This window comes from Anas acuta, chromosome 6 (assembly GCF_963932015.1).
Source record: "Anas acuta chromosome 6, bAnaAcu1.1, whole genome shotgun sequence".
In the NCBI taxonomy this organism is placed as follows: domain Eukaryota; kingdom Metazoa; phylum Chordata; class Aves; order Anseriformes; family Anatidae; genus Anas; species Anas acuta.
This window is the reverse complement of record NC_088984.1, coordinates 6,397,132-6,419,246: the sequence shown is the minus strand read 5'-3', so window position 1 is coordinate 6,419,246 and position 22,115 is coordinate 6,397,132. Positions and strand designations below refer to the sequence as shown.

The 22,115-nt window shown below is 35.2% G+C and overlaps 1 protein-coding gene across 34 annotated transcripts in view; it reads left to right on the top strand.

The window, feature by feature from the left end:
• The window catches only part of MAP3K2 (mitogen-activated protein kinase kinase kinase 2), a 61,672-nt gene that overhangs the window by 16,945 nt on the left and 22,612 nt on the right, over window positions 1-22,115 (top strand). For 33 of the 34 annotated variants that reach the window (XM_068687151.1, XM_068687145.1, XM_068687138.1 and 30 more), the window contains exons 3-13: window positions 2,276-2,394; window positions 4,256-4,296; window positions 6,801-6,900; window positions 8,715-8,828; window positions 9,492-9,591; window positions 10,306-10,436; window positions 13,506-13,585; window positions 15,540-15,607; window positions 17,746-17,841; window positions 20,312-20,518; window positions 21,255-21,403. In XM_068687151.1, coding sequence (XP_068543252.1) covers window positions 2,276-2,394; window positions 4,256-4,296; window positions 6,801-6,900; window positions 8,715-8,828; window positions 9,492-9,591; window positions 10,306-10,436; window positions 13,506-13,585; window positions 15,540-15,607; window positions 17,746-17,841; window positions 20,312-20,518; window positions 21,255-21,403 — 1,205 coding nt within the window. The remainder of the gene's footprint in view (window positions 1-2,275; window positions 2,395-4,255; window positions 4,297-6,800; window positions 6,901-8,714; window positions 8,829-9,491; window positions 9,592-10,305; window positions 10,437-13,505; window positions 13,586-15,539; window positions 15,608-17,745; window positions 17,842-20,311; window positions 20,519-21,254; window positions 21,404-22,115) is intronic. The other variant, XM_068687153.1, reaches the window with a different exon arrangement.

Genomic DNA, 22,115 nt, shown 5'->3' with positions numbered 1-22,115 from the left:
CCATCAGTTCTGCTATGAAATATTTCTAGTAAAACCTGCTTTTTTTTATAGATTTGCATATCCTAGTAGAGTTAATGAATAATGGCAGCTTGAATGGTGATCAAAGCTACTAATTTTCAGACCAGTTTTCTCATTTGTTAGGCATCTATTAAGTTAGAACTCCAAAATCCCTCAGTTTCTTGATTTGACAAGTTTATTTACTGATTTGACAAGTAATTTGGTTATATTTGAATGGAGTGTGAATAAATTATCTCATCACTGCTGGATACCTGGAATGCACGTTGGCTGGTTTTAGTGCTGAGTTCTTCTCAGGTCCATGTTTGAGAAAATTCCCTTCTTTACGAATAGCAGCATCTAGCTAGTAATTCTTCAGCAAACCTTTTTAATTGTGAAGTAGCATGAGTGCATATGGGTAGCACTTTGCAGGTAAATTCTGGTATCGAGTATTCTAGATACATGCTGAGTGTAGTATTGTTGTAGTGCCAAGGAATTAATACAAAATAATAGCATCAAATAAATTTCCCGTAGTGATGCATGGACAAGCTTTTAGTTCCTAAGTGCTTTCCTGTCCAGTGCAAATTTTCTCTAGAATAGATCCTACTCTGTGGCCTCAGGCCATCACGGTTCTAGCAGAAGATGCTCAGGATTTAGTAATCTAAACTGCGTAGTGTTCTTTCCCCTAAATTGTCCCGTGGTTCAGTGCTTCTGTTTCTTGTTGTGACTGTCTTGCTTTAGATTGGACCCACTCTACACGCAGCCAGGAGTACATGGGACTGGAGATTTGAAAATCAGTGTAAATTAGCAGTGTTAAGAGTAAGTTTACAGTTGGTAAATTAAGGTATAGACCTCTTTTATTCAATGTTTTTAGGTGGAACTTAAGTTTGTTCAGCCTCAATTAATTTGTCCTTAGACCAAAATAATAGTAAACCAGGCATTCCTTAAGTGTGAAATGAGGTGAAAAGCAGTGTTTTCCTTTCTCCTTTGTTTTAAGAGAACGTGTTCATATGCTTTTGATTTTTTTTTAACGCTTTGTAAATTAGGTAGGTATACAAATAGCACTCCTATAAATAAAGTGGCATTCTCAAATTCTAGAACAGAATTACTATTTATTAGTCTTGATATTTCTTCAACTTTGAAGTTCTAATAAATTGTTTTTCATAAGACACATTGTCAAGGGTAACATTGTCTTACTTGAAGCTTTACGTGCTTTCATGGAACCACTGGAACCATTTAAATATGAACTTTGATAATTTGTCATGGGCCTGACATAGGACTGATAACTTGATCAATGCTGTCCATTGCAGAGGGACTCTGATACTACTGTTATTAAGCAGTTGATGTGATCATTTGGACTGAACAGCCTAAAAAGAGTCTTCCTCATGCCTTTAAAGTGTGAAATTCCAAGAGTGATGAAATTTTAACATTTACAGGTCACGTGGCTAAACTAATTTTGAAAGTGGTGAAAAAAATGCCCAGAAACATCGGGGCATATACGTATGTGGGGAAAAGGGGGAAGAAAGCAACACAGAAGTTGTGTACTCTAGAGCACTTCCCTGGACTGCAGTGGTAGTCCTCTGCTACCTATGAATTCAAATTTCTTAAGAAGGAACTGAGAAAAAAAATTGAGAGAAGCTCTGGTATGTCAATGTTCGGTCAGAGGTGAAAAGAGAAAAAAGACTAGCTTGCAAAAGAATAACTGCAGGTATTATTTTTTTTTTTTTGAAGATGTTTCTCACCTTCTATTGTTTCTCGTATTTGCCCTTCAAAATATCACTGCAAGACTAATGGAGTGTGACTTGTGTTCAATTTTTAAACTTTGTTACCATGTTGCTAGGCAGATTTCTTCATGCATAACTGTAGGTTTTTGTGGTAAGATCTTGGTCTTTGCTGTGCTTCTGTAAGCCCCCAAAACACTATCCTTGCAGACCTGCAAAAAGTGGAAAAAAAATTACCCTATGGGCCATCAGCAGGTGTTCAAACAATGGAGGTGTTGAGGCACTGGTGATATGATGCTTCCTGAGTGCATGACCCTACTTCTTAAACCTGCCACTTAAGTATAGCTAATGATTAAGCTGTTTATTTCCTTAAGCACTGCTAATAATAAGATAAAAATATTTGATTGCAGCGTGGCAGTAATGTTTTTAAATTTGGCAATTACATGTTGCAGATGACTTTTAGGTTTTAGAATGATGCTTGCCTAACTGGGAAATAAGACAGTAATGTACTTCAAGTTTAACAGTCGTTTACACTTTCTTTCTCTTTTTCTTCTGAGCAGATGAGCAGCAAGCTTTGAACTCAATCATGCAGGATTTGGCTGTGCTTCATAAGGCCAGTCGTCCTGTATTGCCTCAGCAAGAAACAGGAAAACCAAAGTCATCTTCACCTAAAAAACAGGTAATTTTTAATATCCTTACTAACGTAATGAAAACTGGAGGGCCTGCTGCGACTTCTGTAATTATTCTTCTTGCCAGGCCAGTGAACATACCAGAATGAGCTATTAGTTTCTCGCATGTGCTGCCATTTCCTTTGTTCATGTTCTTAAATTAGCAGCAAAATGAAGCAGTAGGATTTCAGACCAGATCATAGCGTATGCTTACGTGACTCTGATCCTGGTAAACTGAAGATCACAGAGATGTTTTGACACTGTATAAAGATTGACATAACATTTATTTAGAGTATTTTAAAATGTCAAGCTGTGCATCTTCTATTTAAAATGCTTCTTTAGAATGAATTTCATACCTATATTGGATTGCACATGTGTCAACTACGCAGATATCAGCACAGTAGCACAAACCATACTTAAGCTCCTTTACTCCATCTTTGGCCTGATTTTTTTTGTTAGTTTGTTTATATGCTGAAGATGTGAGTTATTTATGGCTTTAATTTTTTCTGCAGATGCCCAACACAGCTGGAGTAGAATAACTGCATGGAGAGATTAGGAGAAGAGAGGATATGGATATTTACCCAAATTGTTGTAATAGGCCTATTGGATTAACTGTATGTGATTGGACCCTTAATTGGCAATCCAATATCACAAGGACCATTAGCTTGTACAGTCTTGTTTTAATCCGTTAAAGATCCAAGTATTTAAGTATATTTGACTCTTAAACTATCTAAAAATTTGCTATGTTATATCCTTCTCATTCTGTAAGTTTAGTATATAACACAGGTTTTTTTGCTAGTATCGTGTGAGTCACTTCTGAGTTGTGACTTCAGGCATTGAAGTAATGTACAGATATGATCTTGAATGATTTGAATATAATCTTTAGAAATAAAAAAAAATAATTGAGCCATTTCTGAGTTTAAGCATGTTAGTGGTAAGGCAGAAATGTATCTTTGTTCTGTTTAAATCTGTGAGTCTTCTGCGTATATCAATCTTCTGGAACATTGAACATTTTGTTTTTTGGACATAATCTCTAGTTGAACGTCATCTTTTGCTGTAATAGTTGCTAATATAATTTGACTTTTAAATTTTTTAATTTGCAAAAGAATTTTACTTCTTTGACTGCAGGTATTAGAAAACTATAGGAATCCTAACTTAATGTGATTTTAAATGGTAATACTTATGAAACAAGGTGTCCCTTAAACAGAGAGGGGGAAAAAAGCTTCCTTGTATGTTCACCAATTTCACAATCAAAATATGAAAGAACAGTTGTATTCTGTCCCAGTGCAGCAAGGTGTTTGTTATTATTCCCATGCATTGCAGGGTGTAGAAGATTGTCAGTAACCAGGTCATTTTAAAAACATTAGATTTAATTATTTTATTTCTTATAGCAATCGAGCCAGTGCCTGTTCACAATAGAGAACTGTTTGGTAATCAGTTTCATGCTGAACTTCAAATTGCAAAAGTGTTATAATATTAAAATATATTGATTTAAAATGATGTGTTTACTTATAGAATCATTTGGTGTACTTGAGGATCTTTTTTTTTGTATGTGTGTTTCTTACACATTTTAATCTTCTACTGATACCTCAGCAGAAGTAGCTTGTTAAAATGCTTGGTAAATCAGAAAGGACAGAAAAACAATATGAACTTTCTAAAAAATTTACTTAAGGTCTAGGATTATTGAGTGAAATTTCACGGCCTTTGCTAGAGGCAGTAGCAACAAACTAATAGTTTTTTGTATTCAAGTTCAACAGTCGTTTACACTTTCCTTCTCTTTTTCTTCTGAGCAGATGAGCAGCAAGCTTTGAACTCAATCATGCAGGATTTGGCTGCAGCTATTGTAATGTTTTTGTATTCCTTTTGTTACAGAATGATGTTAGAGTCAAATTTGAACATCGAGGTGAAAAAAGGTAAGCTGGGAACACAGGAAACAGTCTTTTAATTATTCGTAGATTTTGTTGCACTCCTGTCACAAAGTTTCAAATAACTGTTCAGAGTGTTTCAGATACCTGAGTGTGTTTGGCCTGATCTTAAATTCAATTTTTATGTAAGCACATTTTATGCAGAATTAATCTTTAAATATTAGGTTATACACAAATGCAGAAGTGTCTTACTGTAGCTAAGTCCCATGTAATATCCTCCGTGGTTTTACCCTTCAGGTAGATGTTTGTAGCCTAAAGCAATTTCTTAGCTTAGACCTTAAATATGAGTAGACCGGCAAATATTTTTAATATGATTAAAAACGGTTAATAAATGCATGGTAATATTCTGAAACCTGGAGTAAGAAGCCTAGGTCTTTAATCTTAATAGTGGCTTGTGCTTTGGAGGAACCAGTCTTGAGAACTGTAATAGGAAAATTTACTAGAATTTATAATTAGATTGTCTTCACTGGTATTTTTTGAACAATCAGTTAAAATGAGTTTAATTCTTTGTATGAGAGGTAGGTGAATGATGTGCATGCTTAAAGCATAGAAACATCTCTATATAACACTGCTCTGATGGCCACTCAAAAGATTTCACAGAAGTCTATCTCCAATTCTGTGCAGAACTGGTTTGCAGGCAACTGTATTTTGTCTTGTCTCTTTCTGAAAGGGTTGTACCTACAGAGAAATAGTTAGAAATTAAGATTTTTGAAAATAAATAGTGAAAAGCGAAATAAAATCCTCGCTATACTATTTGTCAGTAGAATTGGTGAACTTATTAAGCAAAGATTGCTTCAGAACAAAATCTTTGCTGCTAGTTGGCAGTCCTTAGTGATGTGCAACAGATGAGTGTGTGTCCATGCCGATTACAATTTGCGATCTCCCTTTATACAAGTTAGGGGAAATAGCAGTAAATTTGCTAGGTGTTAACATTCTTCAATATCTTTTTCTGTTCATTTTTCCAAACATCACAGATAATGGTGGCTTGGTAATGGTTGAGTGCTAGAACTATTTTGGAGGAAATAAGTTTTTTAAAAGACTTCTAAAACTGGGGACTCTTCTACCTTGGGATTTCTTGTGAAATAAAGGGAAGTGTGTATTTAAAACAAAGAACTGCTTACTCACTGCCAGCCTGTGTGGCCGTGCATTTTTGTAGTTTGTCTTAATTCATTTTGCAGTGGACCAAGTTAAACAGTTCACTATGAAAACAAGAATGAAGTAAGTGCATGGACAGATACCTTCCCAACCTTTTATGCTGATAAGCCTAGCTCTCTTTTGGATTGTCCAAAGCAACCTGAATCTGCTTGTCCAAGGATACTGGGCAGGCCAAGCTTATTGCTCAGCAGGAGTTCTAATACTTTTGTTGCCTGAACATGAAGATCTAAAGGAAAAAATAATGAAATGATGCAAGAAAAATAAGTTGTGCAATGGCTTTCTTGCTAGTTTTTAAAAAGGGAAGTGGGAAAGAGAAGTGATTCCAGAGTCCTTGCAGCAGTGAATGTGGTGCTCTGTACCAAGGAGCATGCACTGTGGTAGGCAGAGTTCCAGACCTTCTAAACAAATTGTGAACTACAGTGAGAGTTGATATGTTTGTTTGATTTTATTGTTGATGGTTGTTTTTTTATAATAATTTTAAATTGAAAGTGATCTTGCTTGTAGCCTCATTTCAGTATGAAATATTGTTCCCTACCTAGAATACTACTTAGAACATGGATAAGAGAAAGTTATCCTTTGCCAAATTTTCTGCTAAACAAAATTTGTGTGGTTTCTTTTTAAAATTTAAATGTACCTGACTAGCTTAGTCACTTCTAAAAAATTCCTTTTGTTTAATAGTGTTCTGTCCCAAATAATGCAATACTTTTCTATAGCAAAGGGTCAGTAATAAGCGTTTTGCTCTTTTTGATTTGGAAAGGCATCCGATTAAATGAAAATTGGAACTGTTGATCTACATGATGCAGTGTTCTTATTCGGGGTACACTTGCACAGTTAATGATGGACTCATCAGTTTTAATGTGTCATTTGTTATTCTAAGGATGGTTGTGTTTAGTAACCTTCCTCAGATGAGAAACTTTTGGATTTCCAAAAAATGGGACTGCAGGGCTAATTTCTTTCTGATGCTTATTCTCATCAGCCTGTGGTAGTCTGTTGTTTTACTCTACTTTTTCTAAAGAAGAAAGTGAGATGGTAGATGTTTCTAAAAATTTCTCTTTGAATTGGAAGCAAAGGATTAAATTAAGAAAGAAGCCGTATATAAGAAAGTTAAACACTCATAATGGAGTCTGATTTTATGCTTGATTATCCCTTTTATTTTATTATTTTTTTTACTGCTTCTCTTCTTTTGATGATTCCTAAATATAGGGAACAGGAAATACAGCAGAGCCTCTTTTGGTCTTTTTAGTAATAACTTTGATTGGAAGAGTATTTTTAAGTAGCGAGGTAACAGATTTTTATGAATAATTGATAAAAATTCTCTAACTTATATTGTGTTTCAGGATCCTCCAGTTACCAAGGCCTGTCAAACTTGAAGATCTTGCAGCTAAAGCTAAAGTTGCTTTTGGACAGACTATGGATTTACATTACAGCAATAATGAGGTAATACTCTGAGTTTTCTAAATTTTCAGTGATTTATACATAGATTATTTTAAGGCTGAAATTTGCTCTCAATAGGAATGAGAACCACTCCTGTGACAAAACCTCATATTTCTAATGTTTGCATTCTCAGATATACAAGGCTTGCCTAACTTAAGATAGGCAAGGGATTCATGAGATGTTTAATGGGGAGAGCTGTAACTCAGACTTGATTGGGAACGGGCAAGTCCTCTTTCTGCTCTGCCACAGACCAGTTGCACAAATTCAGGAAAATCTTTACCTCTTTGAGCTTCGTTGTGTTTGAAAACTTCTACAGTAACATCTATACTTTATTGTACAGTGCTGTATTTTTTGTTATTATTGTTTTCTGCGGTGTTTTGTTTTTTTCTTTGTTTTGAGAATTAATCTCATTAGGTAATTACACCAATGCTGCATTTAATAATGTGTAGTTTGGAGGCCTAAGCTTAACTGTTGTTCCTCTTAAAGTGTCTGGTTTGTGGAGATTTCCCAAATAGTAGCTGGGTGCTAATGCTCTCAGGCCACAGGTTTAAGTGACACCTGATCAGGATTACTTCCAGGTTTCCTATGGAATTAGAGATGGGATTATTAATGGAAGGTATGTTTATGGGTACAGGATCTGTTCTTAAGACTCACTTCTGTTTTTGGCGTTGTCAGCAAATGCTTGGAGGATTATTTTGTGTGCTTGGTTATGCACAGCATGATTGCTGAATCTTTGCTGAAGTCAATACTTGTAGCTGCTGTTTGTTAGTTGCTAACCAGACACTTTTTTTGAAAGCGATGCTCAAAATAAAGAATTTCTACAAGAGAAATTCCATCTGGAGATTCAGAAGTCCAGAGAAAATAGGTGTTTGTAACGCTTTAGCTACTTTCTCTGATAGGTGTTTGGATATTTGAACGGGTTTTCATCTTTTGTGTTAGTTGGCAAACCATCACATCACCCTTCTAGAAGTGTGATGGTAATAACCTGCCATTAGCATTAAAACTGCAACTTCAAATGAGCATACTTTTCATTTTTTATCAAGACCTTCCTTTCTCATTCCCATTTCTTAGGGTATAAAAAGACTTTATCTGTTGTATTGGAGCATCACTGACCAAAACTGTTGACAAGTAGAATAGCTTTAAAAAATAATCCATATTTTGCTGCTCCTTTGTTACAAACAGTCATAATTTATACTCCTGAAACATATGCCCTATTTTAGTACTATGTAACTCTCATTTGATGTGGGTTTTAATGGAACATTATTTTCTGAAGAAATATGGATGCCAGGTAGATTCTAGTGAAAACCACAGTTCTGTGTAGCCAGATACAATTCCGTCATAAATTCTGTTGTTCATTGGAGGCATTACATAAGTGAAGCAACTTCAAACAAATACAGCTGTAATATTATGAGAGAGAAATATCTGCCTTGTAGTCTAGAAAACAAGATGTCCTCATGCTTCTTACATACTTGCATTAGTTTAGGAAATGGAAAATATATTGACACGGCACATATGTCTCTGAAACTGTAGGAAATCAAGTTGCGCATATGTGAAATAGTTGTTTCCACATTGTGAAGACTTGTTCCAACATGCTGTAGCTACTGAAGGCCTCTAAAGGAAGAGTTAAAGTTGGGCCTCGGACTTTTGCTGGTGCATTTTGGTGGTAACTTAAGATACTGTTAGTGAATCTTATTTCCAAGTTGTTTGGAATGAAAGGAAAGATAAAATCAATTTATCTGTTCTCCTGTATTCAACTAACTAATCTCTTTCCCATGTCCTGTTTAAGACAGCTATTTATTATTTTTTCCTTTTTGTAGCTTGTAATTCCATTAACCACACAAGATGACCTGGACAAAGCAGTTGAACTGCTTGACCGTAGTGTTCATATGAAGAGTCTCAAAATATTGCTTGTAATACATGGAAATACACAGGTATGAGCTGACATCCTAAATGTATTTTTCCTCAGTTTTCAGATGGAAGTATAATTTGTGTTTTTTTCTTAGTGATGACATTTTCCCAGTTGAAAATGTTAAGGACTACTTCAGTTTAAGTAAGAAGCGTGTATTAGCATTTTGTATTGAGTCAGCTTTAACTTTTTCCTAGATACTGTTCCCCTTTTTTTGGATGCCCTCCTTACACCATTTGAACATTTAAAGTGTTCTTTAGAAGGATGAGGATGTAATGCAAATTTGAAAAGTGCATAGAATTTTAAGCTACTGTAGTTACTTGAAACTATTATTTAAGTGATATGCTAGTGATGCACTTTTGTGATACATTGAATGCTTGTTTTAGCTAATAGTAGCAATGTTTTAGGAAACAGTGGCTGTAGGCTAAATATTGAGTTATTTTTGCTATTATCTGACAGGTCACAGCCACGGTATTGATAGGATCCTGTATACTAGTGCATATGGAAAATTATTTTAAACATTAAAACTGAGCTACTGAAATAGATTATTTTTGATGTAATTTTGCAAATTTCATTTTGACTCTTTGAAAAAAGGAATACTTTGTACAAAGCCTTTAAAAGTTTGTGAAGGTTTTTGATTGTCAGGAGAATAAATTAATTATAGTCTGTAATATATACTCTTTTTCAGTCACCTAGTGTAAATAATGTGGAACCATTACCGTCTTTGGAAGCTTTAGATAATACGGTGTTTGGTGTCACAGAGAGAAAAAGGCAGCTTCCTGTAGTAGGTAAGCCACGGATTTTAATAGTTTTAATTGTAAAAAATTTTTGTAATATTCTCTTCATGAAAATCTTGCTCTCAGCACAGACTGTTTTATGTTTCTCTTACTTATGGATGACACTGTACTATAGAGTATGTCTTCATTAAAACTTTGAATTTTAAGTCAAAGGTGACCACTCTTAATGTACAGTATAGAAAATTGTCCCTCACAAGCTCCCCCTTTACCCCCCCGCCCCCCCCCCCCAAAAAAAAGTAAAAAATCATCCACAAGCATATATACCTATGTAGAATTATTGATGTTAACTGGTGGGTATCCAGAAAAGATTTTAATATTTGCCTTAATTTTCAGATACAGGAACAAGTTACTGAACAAATCTTTGTTTATATGGGAACATTTTTTCTTGCTCAGCTTGACTCCTATATTTTTAATCTTAATGTGTGAACATTTGTTCAAGATACTTTTTTCTTTCTTTTTGGCATTGACAAAACCTTTTTGCCTATTCATGTTGTTACGTTGGTGTGATGTTAGTTTCCAAATTTAATTATGAAACTAGAGTTAATGCTTTTTCAGATGAGTTAATTTGTTGTGCGTTTATTAAGAATACGGTTAAGAGATCCGGGCAGCCTCAGTCTCTATGAAGAATATTCATATTCTCTATGAATAAAGACCCTGGATTTGGGGTTAATGAAGAGACTCTTACTAGCCCTGTTCTTTCAAAAGGTTCGAATACTCGTGATAGGAGTTCACCACCCCCAGGATACATTCCAGATGAGCTGCACCAGGTGGCCCGAAATGGGTCGTTCACCAGTATCAACAGTGAGGGTGAATTCATTCCAGAAAGCATGGATCAGGTATGTGTGTGATTGATTGAAATTAAAGATTTTGCAAGTGAGATTGATTTACAAAGTACTGCTATTTCAAGAAGGATATGTAATTTTTAGAACAGAAAAAAAAAAAGCCCTAGGCAAAAACATGATCTGTAAGTGAAGGTTAAAATAATTATGCTTATTTAGTCTTGTAGAGCCTATTTTTTTCTCTATAAGTCTGTTCAATTATTTAAATCTGTTGCTACAGAGAGAAAGATAGTGTTCTTCGTTTTCATTATAGATGAATGAAGTAGGGAAAGATACAAATTACAGGAAAGATGTCCACGTTGGAAAGCACAAAATCTTTTTTTTTTTTTAGTAAGAAGGGTAAGAAAGATTACCTCTGCAAGTTGCAAAACTAATCAGAGGAGGTTCTAGAGATGAGTTTTGGCTTTGTCTGAATTATTTGGACTCAGCTGATAGTGTTTTGGGGTAGAAGGAGGATGATGATGGGCCTGCTATAAATAAGCTCTGAAATACATTCTGATGTTGTATTTTTGTGTGGTGATCACAAACGTGTGATATTTTGTTCTCCTTACCTGTGTTGTTTGTGTGGGCTTACCAGCACACTTAGATATTCATAGAGAAAGACTTTTATAAATACTAAATTCCTCTTAAAAACATCAGGGAAAGATGGAGGAATGTAATGGTTCACAGAATTGGCAGTGGAGAAAGTTATTTTTAAGGAGAGAAAAAATAATGCTTTATACCCAAATCATTTCAAGTTCCTGTTGACGTTGGCATGGTATTCACAAATGGCAAGAGGCAGTGGTTTATGAGCTGAGTAAATGAGAGACAGATGATGGAATAAAAATAGAGGCACAGAGATTGTGCAATGAATTGCACAATTTTCATGGTTGAGTCGGGAGTAGAGACTGAATCTCCCAACTTCCAGCCTGGGGTACTATTCATTTTCATAGCCGTGTGGTCACGTCCAGCCTGGGCCTGAGTTCATTCAGTGAAAAGATTGCTTTTGGCCTGGACAAAGTTGGTTTTGGCCACTGACTGTCCAAGCAGATGAGCTCAGAGGCCCGGGATGTCCTTTCACTCCAGAGTAGTTAAGAAACATGTAACCTGCCACGTAAGAGTTGCCATGTTGAGCTGTGAACAGAGTTTAAGTAAAAGCATTTTACTGTCACGGGAAGCCAGGTTAGTTCAACCTGAGCAGCCTCCAGGTCCGGATTTAGGTGTTGGGACCTCACATCATCTCTTGGTTCCCTTACCCCTAAGTTGCCACATCACCTTTCCAAGTGCTGACTGTGCTGCCTCTCTGTCACAGCCTGCCTCAGCAACAGGAGGGGAATTTGGGAGTGGAGGGCTCTACCCTGCTCTTCTGCTGAGCTATTTCAGCACTGCTATTCATGCTCAGACCCCACACTTCCCCTAGGGAAAAGATGGTGGATTGGAGAGAAGTGGACCATGGTCTGCCAGTTGAAATGCACTGTGTTAAATTATAGGGGTAATAGGTCTGGCAGCAGATAGGGTTTTATTTCCCTTTCAGGACTCAGTGTTCAGCATGATAGAAGAGGAATATAACATTGAGCCTATGGTGAATTGAACGTATGGTGAATTTAATCCTTCCCAATATAGAGTTCATTTTAAGTGAGTTTGTAGACTACAAACTCACTTTCTCGGCACTATTTCTTTAGTAAGTCCTTGATGGGTGCTTACAAAGTCATGTACCCGAGACCTTTAAGATGCAGCACAGACCATAAAAATCGGAGGGGCAACTGCTTAATTTACAGCAGTGGACTATCATCCAAATCGTAAGAAATAGCAGATGTGTAACATACCAAAGAAGTTATGTTTCAGGAAGGAGCTCATTTTGAGACAACAGGTGAGCTGCTCATTTTTTTTGAGAGGCAGGCTAGTAAAATGGACATTAGTATTATATTCAAGATTTAGATTCTTTTTCCACATCTTTTAAAAAATAAATGTGTAAAAATTTCAGATTGCTTTACTGCAAAAGAGTAGGAAGGAATACTTGCCAGTTGTTACACTGAAGATTTAAGGGAGGTAGTGAGAGAAACAAAAACTAACGTCAGCTGGTAGAAATAGCTGCCTGTCAAGAGCATACTTTTTATTTTTCTCTAGATTAGAATTTGAGCAAGTGTTGGTATCTGTTTTCATTATGTGATGGATCTGGCCTAGATAGTCAGTTTTATGATTCCTTCACACGGATACATGGAAGATATCATGTAACTTGTGAGTACTGATTACTAGGATGTCAGAAGTGCTTTAGGAAGAAATCAGTTTCTGGTGTTTCATTGTGTTCAGTGTTTTTTTTGTTTTTTTTTTGTAAACTCCACTTTCAGATCAAAGTGTGTTTTATATGAAACAGTATTTTAGTTTGGGTGAAAAGAAAGAACGTTTATAAACTGTGTTCCTCCATCTTTCTCCTTCCATTTACTGTTCAGCTCTATTTATAATTCTGAATAACTTGTTTGGAGTCCTAACCAGAGATAGATGTTTAGAGCTTTTTACAGTATTTTATTTCTACAATTTTCTGAGAATTCTAGTTGGTGAAACTTAAATCACTTCAGAGATTGTACAAATTGCATTCATCACAATCTATATCATTCATGATTTTTTTCCTTGATGACAACAAAATTCACTTTTTTTTTTCTAGTTCTCTAACCTTTTTCTCTTTGGAGACCTTATTCTGTTGAGACAATTTCATGAAGGTATTGCTATAATATTAATAGTCAACGATGCATACAGGAAGAGTGTAGCAGTACAACTAGGTGTGTGTGGACCATTGTTGAGGATTAAATGCTTTAACTTTATTGTACTCATGTGAGAGGAAAATGATGGAATCCTTTCAGGGAAAAAATATGTAATGCAGGTTCAACTACGGCAGCCAACTTTTTCTCTGGTAGCTAATTTTATTTATATATTTATATATATATATATATATAATACACACATACACACACATAAATTTATTTATTAGGAGTTGAAAAGCCAAAACCTTCAAGTATTTAAAAAAAAAAAAAAAAAAAAAAAAAAAAAAACTTAAGTTGTTGCTCTGATACCTGTTTGTATTGTTAATAGATGCTGGATCCACTGTCTTTGAGCAGTCCTGAAAATTCTGGCTCAGGAAGCTGTCCATCACTTGACAGTCCTTTAGATGGGTAAGAGTTACTTGCATTCATTATTTATCTTTGTTAGATTGCTTAATGTATCAGTTGTAACATATAAAAACTCTCCAGCAACAGCTACTACTGAACTTCTAGGAATTTTTCTCTATCCGAGACCTTTAAGATGCAGAATAGGCCATGAAAATTGGAGGGGCAACTGCTTAATTTACAGCAATAGACTGCATTGCTTACAAAAGCTTATCAAAATACAATTGCTTACTAATGCACAGCAAAAAAAAAAAAAAAGTAGCTTTCTTTTCCTTCTTAAATTTGCATTTCAAACCTAAATTTAGATTCTGGATCCTATAAAAATACACTAAACTACATTTAAACATTTAAACTACATTTTGCCACTCATGTGTATATGAAGTATGTTCCTTGGCATTGAGCATCCCCATCAAATTTACACTTCTTAAGTACTGCTATATGAATTTCCCTTTCTCCAAGGTTGAGGGTACCCAATACCATAAAGGAGGTGGAACTGATTTAAGACTTAAGCAGTCAGTCCCCTCCTTTTCCTTGCAGTTACTGTCCAGTCTGTCCCTTTTTCCCATTGCAGACTTCCCGCTTATTTTCCTTTGTTTAAACCTGTCAGTTAGCGGAAGCAGCATGTACGGTGGTGAGTCCGGAGCTCTCTTTTTATTGACCTGTCAGGAGATGCATGTATTTTGAGAGAGGGTCACTGCCCACAGTTTCTCAGCTGCCAGGAGCTCCAAACTACCCACTTCTGCTTGGCTTCTGGTTGGTCAGACGAATAAAGTGGGGTCTTAAATTGTGCAGATTGGCTCCTCTTTTACTTGGAACTATTACATTAGGAACGCTGCTAATTAAATGCTTTCATTAATAGAGAGATAAGAAGTTAGGTATCATTGTTTATGGCAATCAATTAGAGCTATAGTATTCCGTGGTACCTTTTCATTTGAGAATGATTTGAGGACAGAAATGCATTTGGTCTTACAAATAACTTTTTGAATTAAATAATATTTCTTCATGCCACAAACAAAACAGTAGACACGAAATGTGGCTAAATACATACAAAGCTTAAAGTAGCTAAATAGAATAGAAATTCAACAAATTTTTAGATTTTTTTTTTATGGGGTAGGGACAAGTGGAAGAAGGGGAAACGAGGCAATCTTAATTTGACTGTTTCTGCTTCCAAACTTTTAAATTGCTTTTTTGTCATCTCTGCTTAGTCTGTTTTCCTTTTTTATTTATTTTTTCACCCCACTTTCAAATGTTTCCTGCAGAGGTGTGCGTTTTGTGTCACCATTCAGCTTCTGTTACCTATTAGAGAAATTCTTACCAGAAAAAAGGATGAGATTGTTTTGGTATGTTTTTAGAAATATACTGTATTTGGTTGCTCTGATCTGCAGTCCCATCCATTCCTTTTAGTCACTAGGAGATGCGTACCAACTGTAGGCAAGAAACAATGCGATTGTATAAGAACCAAAAAAAATCATTCATCATTCTGTAACTCAGTAAAATTAATACAGCAATCCTATAGCTTTCATGGAGAGAAGAGGAAATATTCTAGAGGCATTAAAAGCTTCTGCATTTCTTTGGTTAAATTTCATTAAGGATTTTTGTAAGCTGCATAAGAGACTTTGCTAGTCTATAAACCATTGTGTTTAGCCTTAAAAATGTTAAAACAGCAGTGCTCCTTTGTAGCTTTATTAGTGCTAATTCAGATTTTTACTAATATCATTACTCATTGACACAGTCTGTTGTTCCCTTACTACATTAAGCTTAATAAGGAAGCTTTTCCATTGTTACTGGATTATTATTGATACCTAATTGATTTAATTTCTTTTAACTGTGTTCCACTTTTGTAAGCAAATACAGTGACTTGTGTAGCAATAAGCTTTCATCAGTCATAAAGAATTGTGACGCAGTAAGATTAAGTGCTAAACCAGTAATTTTTAACTCCTGTACGTTTTTACACTTTTAGAGACAACTATCCCAAATCACGGATGCCAAGAGCACAGAGCTATCCAGATAATCATCAAGAATTCTCAGGTAGGCAAAATTGCTGGATATTAATAGCTTTCCAAAATACTCTTGCAAGTAATAAGACTCAAAAGGGATGTTCACGTGAAGAGGTATTATATTACACAAACTTGTTATGGTAGTGGAAAACAGCAACAAAATACAATGTAAATATTCACAGGAAAAGATACAATGAAATTTAAGATCTTCTTAACATTTTCTTTCAATTATTGTGTGAAACAACAGGTTTGTGACATATCTGCCTCTGAAAAGAAAAAGGATGTGGTGGTTAGGGGCACACAACAGTTGGTTAAACTATACTGTAATGTCCATCTCTCTATTGGTGCATAGCCTTTGTTAATTTATTTAATGTTGGAGCATTCATTTTCTACTTTGTGAAAAGAGGAGCACTCTTAAGTGTTCTTAACTGCTGTAATTGAAAGCTTTACAAAGTGCAAGATTGAAGGAGAACCATGTGCTGTGCCTATAAATTAATCAATCATCACCACTAATGTTGCTTTCATACCATGCTCTGGCTTGAATCCAAATTGTTGTGTGTGGTTCAGGATACCAAGTGCAATGGGTAACCTTGAAAGTATTTTGAGTTAACTTTTATGGACATGCCTCAAAATAAAATTTTGCTATTGAACAATAACTAGCTTCCAGTGAATCCAGGATGTTTTCTATATGGGCTTGGTGGTGGGTTTTTGTGTTCTGGTTGTTGTTGTTTCTGGTATGTTATATATTTTAGCACACTTCATGTTAGTTATAAAGGTTTATTCACATAACTGTGAAAAAACAGTTATTTAAAAAACAGTGTTTTTTAAAGATTCTAGAGATACGTACTAATCCTGCAACTTGTTATTTAGTATCTATTCTTATTATTTGATGTATGACAAAGAAAAAAATAGTTTTTAGAGTTAGAAAAAATGTTCACCTGGCCCAGTCCATTCTCCTACCACAAGCATTATCAGGCTTCTATAGATGAGTGTATAGTATTCCTGCCTCAGAATATATTCCCAGTCAGGTATGTCTTAAAGATTCTGCAAATGCTTTTTTGTACTCTGATGGATTTTTTTCTTCTACAAATTTCTACATTCCCTCTTTCAATTTGTGTACACTTCCCCACAACTTCTTGTCTTAAAATTCTGTTGATGCTGATGTTCATTGTGTTTTATGAAGAAGCATGCCCCTTGTGATTTTTATGGACCTCTCATGTCTCCCTTTAAGCTGTTGCTTTTTTAGGCCATAGAGACCTGCACTCCTTATGGAGAAACTATTTTGTATCTTTGATCATTTTTGGACTTTTAAATCTTTTTTCTGTGCAGTAAGAGTAGACCAAAACTTTGTTCAGTATGTCTTAATGACTTACAGCATTTAGTCTGCTTTTCAGCCAACAGCGTTTAGCTGCTGCTTTCCCGCAAATCTCTCTCACAGTCCTTTAGTCTACATTGAATTCCATCTGTCATTTTAACACTCAACCAGTTACTCTTAAGGGCTTCCTGTGATTCTTCTGTTGGCTTTGTTTCTTCAGATAATTTTGTCACCTCACATTGTTCTGCCCAGAGAATTCATGCGTAATTAAAGTGTATGAGTTGTAGCCCAGATTTTTGTGGTACTGTTGACCACTTACTCCCATCTTATGTGTTTATCTTTAACCAATAGTTTATTTGTGAAGGAATTTTGCCTTTATACCATGAATACTTCATAGATCATAAAGGATTTATTCACTGTGTTTTAGTAATTCAAGCTGTGTTGACTCATTTACCAGACTTTTGTATTTATGCATTTTTAAATTTTATTATTTATAGTAGTTTCTGCTCCTTTTCCTGCTGAACTATAGTTTCCCAGAATTTCTCTAAAAAAAATAAAAAATAAAATAAACAGAATAACTAGGCATGCTGCAGTCCACCGATACTGTTTTAAGCAAGAGATTACAAACAACTTGAGTTACATTCTTGAAATCCTGTGGAATTTCAGGCTGGATGTCCTTTTAGTTCTAGTTATTTTTTAGTGGTTTGGGGATTTTTTTTCTATAGTCTTTTTTTCTTTGAGGCTTCAACTTGAAACATATTCTCTGATGTGTTCCTCTAAGTTTAAAATTATAATACCAAACTGATTAATATGCCTTTATTTTTAATTTTGAAATTTTTTTTTTTATTTTCTAGTAGAATATGATATTCCAATATTCGAGAAGTTTGGAAAGGGGGGGACTTATCCCCGAAGATACCATATTTCATATCACCAACAGGATTACAATGATGGTAAGTGTAAATACTGCAAGCGTTCAACTTAATTAACCTATTTTTCTCTTCTTAAAAACTGAAGAAGAAAATTCAGATAGTAAAATCTTAATAAAACAAAGTATTGAAGAAATGGAGAACATAACTTCTTTCCCCAGACTTGCTTGATAAACCTCTAATGATTTCTAGAGCTGCTGAATAGTCGCACCTCTGGTAAAGTTATGGATTACAGAATTCATGACTCATATGAACAGACCAAAGATAGAACTTCTTTTATGGCTTTCACAAATCATCCAGTGTATGCCTTTGTGACCCTTTCCTGTCCAAAGTTAGCTTGTCATTTCTTGTTTTGCTCAAAAAAACCACCCACAAACACCACATTCTGAATGGAGTTACTGTTAATGGGTTCCCCAATGAAGAGAAAATAAAATTGAAGAGCAAACAATTTGACAGAATTAAAAATCAACTGTTAGTCTTGCATTCCAGCAATTTATTCTATTGTTTATTGAAGTGGCCAAAACCCATGTTTGGATAGTAATGACATTCAATTAAATTCAACACATCCTGAATTTCAAAAGGAAGGAGAGAGGAGCGGCTGAAGGATTCTTTGACTTCAGAGTATCTCACTAGTTCAGTGTGCTAAGAAGAAACTTCTCCAGAGACCTGATGCTTTTGTTTGTAGTCTGAAATGACTACAGCAATAAACTGAATTCTGCTGTGGAAATCACAGAAATACCAAACTGAAACAAGGCAGTCCCTTGTTCTGAGGCAGGATTAAATTGACTGATTTCTGTCACACTGAATCTTAAGTAAACTCTAAAGTGATTCTAAGGGAAGACATACTCCATTGCTTTCTTCTTTCAAACCTTTCCTCAAGCATTTGAAAGGCCCTTAATTTTTTTTCTGTTCTCTTCTCTATAGTCTGGTAGTGGCCAAAACTGAATAGAGTACTCTAGCTGAGGCTTTTCTAGTGGCTGCTTTATGTATAACAGGGTGTAACCATGACTTTGTATGCAACAGTCCTGTTAATGTATTCCAGAATGGCACTTTATTTTTCCTTCAGAGTCACCATACTGACTACTGCTTGATCTGTGGTCTGATACAATTCCCATGCCCTTTTCTTACGTTACTGTTAGTCAGCCAATTATTTTTCACTTTGTGGTTTTTGAAATTGATTTCTCTTTAAGTATATGTTCGCTTCCTTACTGAATTTCTTCTTGTTGATTTGTGAACCATCTCCAATTTACCAACATCACTGTGAATTTGATCTTTAAAAGTACTTCAAGCCCTTCTTGATGTCGCTTGCAGTATTTCAGTGTACTCTGTTCCATCGTTATATCTCATCAGTTAAAAATAGATTAAGGAGGTGAACTGAAGGTAAACTGCTGTATGTGTCCACTTGAATTAGTCTCTTTTGGGTGAGACATAACTGGTAACTGTTCAGTCTGTCTTGGACATCCACTTCACTATGTTAGTCTATGCAACAATTCATTAATTGGCTTATGAGAATGTCCTTATGAAATGGGTGAATTGGATAAGATACATGTGAAAAATCAATTTGGGCTGTTCTCTCACCTTATTATCTTCTCAGTAGTTTATAAAACTGCTTAATAGTTTGTTCCCATATTTATCTTAGAATCGAAATTGATCTGACTCGTATAAATCTGAGTCTGCTTTTTCAAAGATGTTTCATCTGCCTTCAGTCCCTTGGAAACTCCCTCTCCAGCATAAGACTTAGTTGAAGGAATGTCTGATTCATTATTTATCTGAGTTCCCTAGGAAGAAACTTCATCAAACCATGCAGAGCTAAAAATGTTCGTTACCTAAATATATTGACATTGTGTTAAGCATCTGGTTGTAATTGACCTTGTTGAATATCAATGTCCTTTTTTTATTTTAATGCTGTTACTATTTATGAATCATGGGATGTTTGGGATGTTTATTTTGTGGTCTTCCCTCTGATTCCAAATGTAGATCTTTCTCTACTTTTGATTCTTATTTTCATAAAAGAATAAATATGTTAGCCTGGGTATCATTGGAACGTAAACTTCTCTCTCTCTCTCTCTCTCTCTCTCTCTCTCTCTTTTTCTTTCTCTTCTTTTTATTAGAAATTTATTCTTTGCATCTTAACAGAGCAATACAAATGGAGGCAGGGCATTTTCCTTCTTGCCCTCACAGCCCCCCAAGTTTCTGAAGCATGCCAGTTGAACTTCAGAACAGTTCTAAAAACTGTCATTTGTAAACTGCTCCCAGTTTCAGACACTTTAATTTAACTGTTCTGCCTAACCCCTACATACACCTTTGATGAATATTTGTTTTCTTCTAGTCTGAAAGTTAGACCAGTAAATTCTATAATCATTGCATATATCATATGGCGTAGAAAACTTGAAATACATTATGTGAAATTCACAAAGTATTTGCATATGTAAATTACACAGGAGTATGTTTTTGCAGTGTAGCATAATTTTTTTTCTCCTGTTTAACACTGAAGGTCGTAAAACTTTTCCAAGAGCCAGAAGGACTCAGGGGAACAGCTTCCGATCACCGGTTAGTTTCAGTCCCACCGATCACTCGCTGAGCACCAGTAGCGGAAGCAGCGTCTTTACACCAGAATATGAAGATAACAGAATGAGGAGAAGGGGAAGTGACATAGACAATCCTACCTTGTCGGTGATGGACATCAGCCCACCAAGTCGCTGTAAGTTAAGGAATTTTGTGAACTCTACTATAAACTCTTATCTTTCAAATATACCATGTCAAAACTAAGCATGTCATCAAAATAAATGTGATAAATGATGTTTTTCTCTCTAATGGAAAAAAAAAAAAAAAAAAAGAATCTGTAGGCTCTGCAGTTTTTTTCATTGCTTACTGGGCCAACCTTCATGTAGATTTTTCTCATGGAACATACAACTGTGATAACAAATCACTGTAAACCTATTTTTGATGTGTTAGATTTTTGAGGACCTGAGAAGGGTCACATAGATGACAATTACTATTTATTTTTGCTGATATTGGTCAACTTTTCTGATACATCGTTGGTCTTAATTGGTACTGCTTTATATTTGTGGTGGAACAAATACACTTTGTGATGACTTCAGTAGTTGATGGATTTTAATTATGCCTCAATTAAAAAAAATTTACTAAGTTTGTATAATATGCTTTGTCTGTTTTTCGGATTCGATGTTACTAACTGCTTTAAGTGTATATATTTCTAGAAGACATTTTTTAATAAATTTAGAGTACCTCATGTTTTCCATCTCATAGAGAGCTTTATTATCTTCATAACTTATATGGGGAAGTTCAGGACACCCTGTTGTTGAAAAATACGGAAAACTTTTTTAAAGACTATGTTGTGGGTGTTTTTTTTTTTTTTTTTTTCAATCAGCCGAATAAGAAACTCACTTGAAAACCAGAACTATACTTATTCTTTTCAGCACCACGAGCTCCGACTAACTGGAGACTTGGAAAACTGCTGGGTCAAGGTGCATTTGGCAGAGTGTATCTGTGTTATGATGCTGATACCGGAAGAGAACTGGCTGTTAAGCAAGTCCAGTTTGATCCAGATAGTCCAGAAACCAGCAAGGTAAGTGATGCAGAAAAGAGTTTGCTTCTACTGAAGTGCTGCGTTCTGTGCTAAACTGATCCATTCCTTGAATGAGATGTTTTAAAACAAGATATGTTTTCATGTCTTTGTTAGGAATCCTGTTTTGTTAATACATCAAAGAATTTGGTTACCCGATTTTAATGTTACATCACACCTGAAAATTTTCAGACATATATCCTCATGCACTGAACACGTAATTTAATTTGGTGCAGTCTTGGTCTCTAAAATTAAGCAATTCATTACAAATAATTACCTACTAAAGAGCACTGTATGTTTGTACTCATATAGGAATTAAAACACATTCCACATACAAACAGAAAACCTGCACTAATTTAAGTGTTCCCGAAATAAATTCGAAGGGATTTTTTTGTTTGGCTCTGAAGATGATATGAAATTTTTTTTTCTTTTTCTTTTTAAAAATCTTTTCAGTTTTTAATTTAAATTATTAAATCTTTGGCGTGAGTTGGGAGTGGGTCTGCTAAGCTTCGCACATCACAATTGTCTACTGCTATTGACCATGTTTCTCTCTGAAGAGCTAATCTTTCATTGACAGTTTATTCTCTCTAAAATTGAACTTGTCCTCCTAAAAGTACTGGGCACTTAAGAAGAGTAACTATTTTAAAATAACACCAGTCTTCCATTTCTTTTTTTCCAAATCGTGTTTGCTGCCTTTAGCAGGATGGAAAAATTA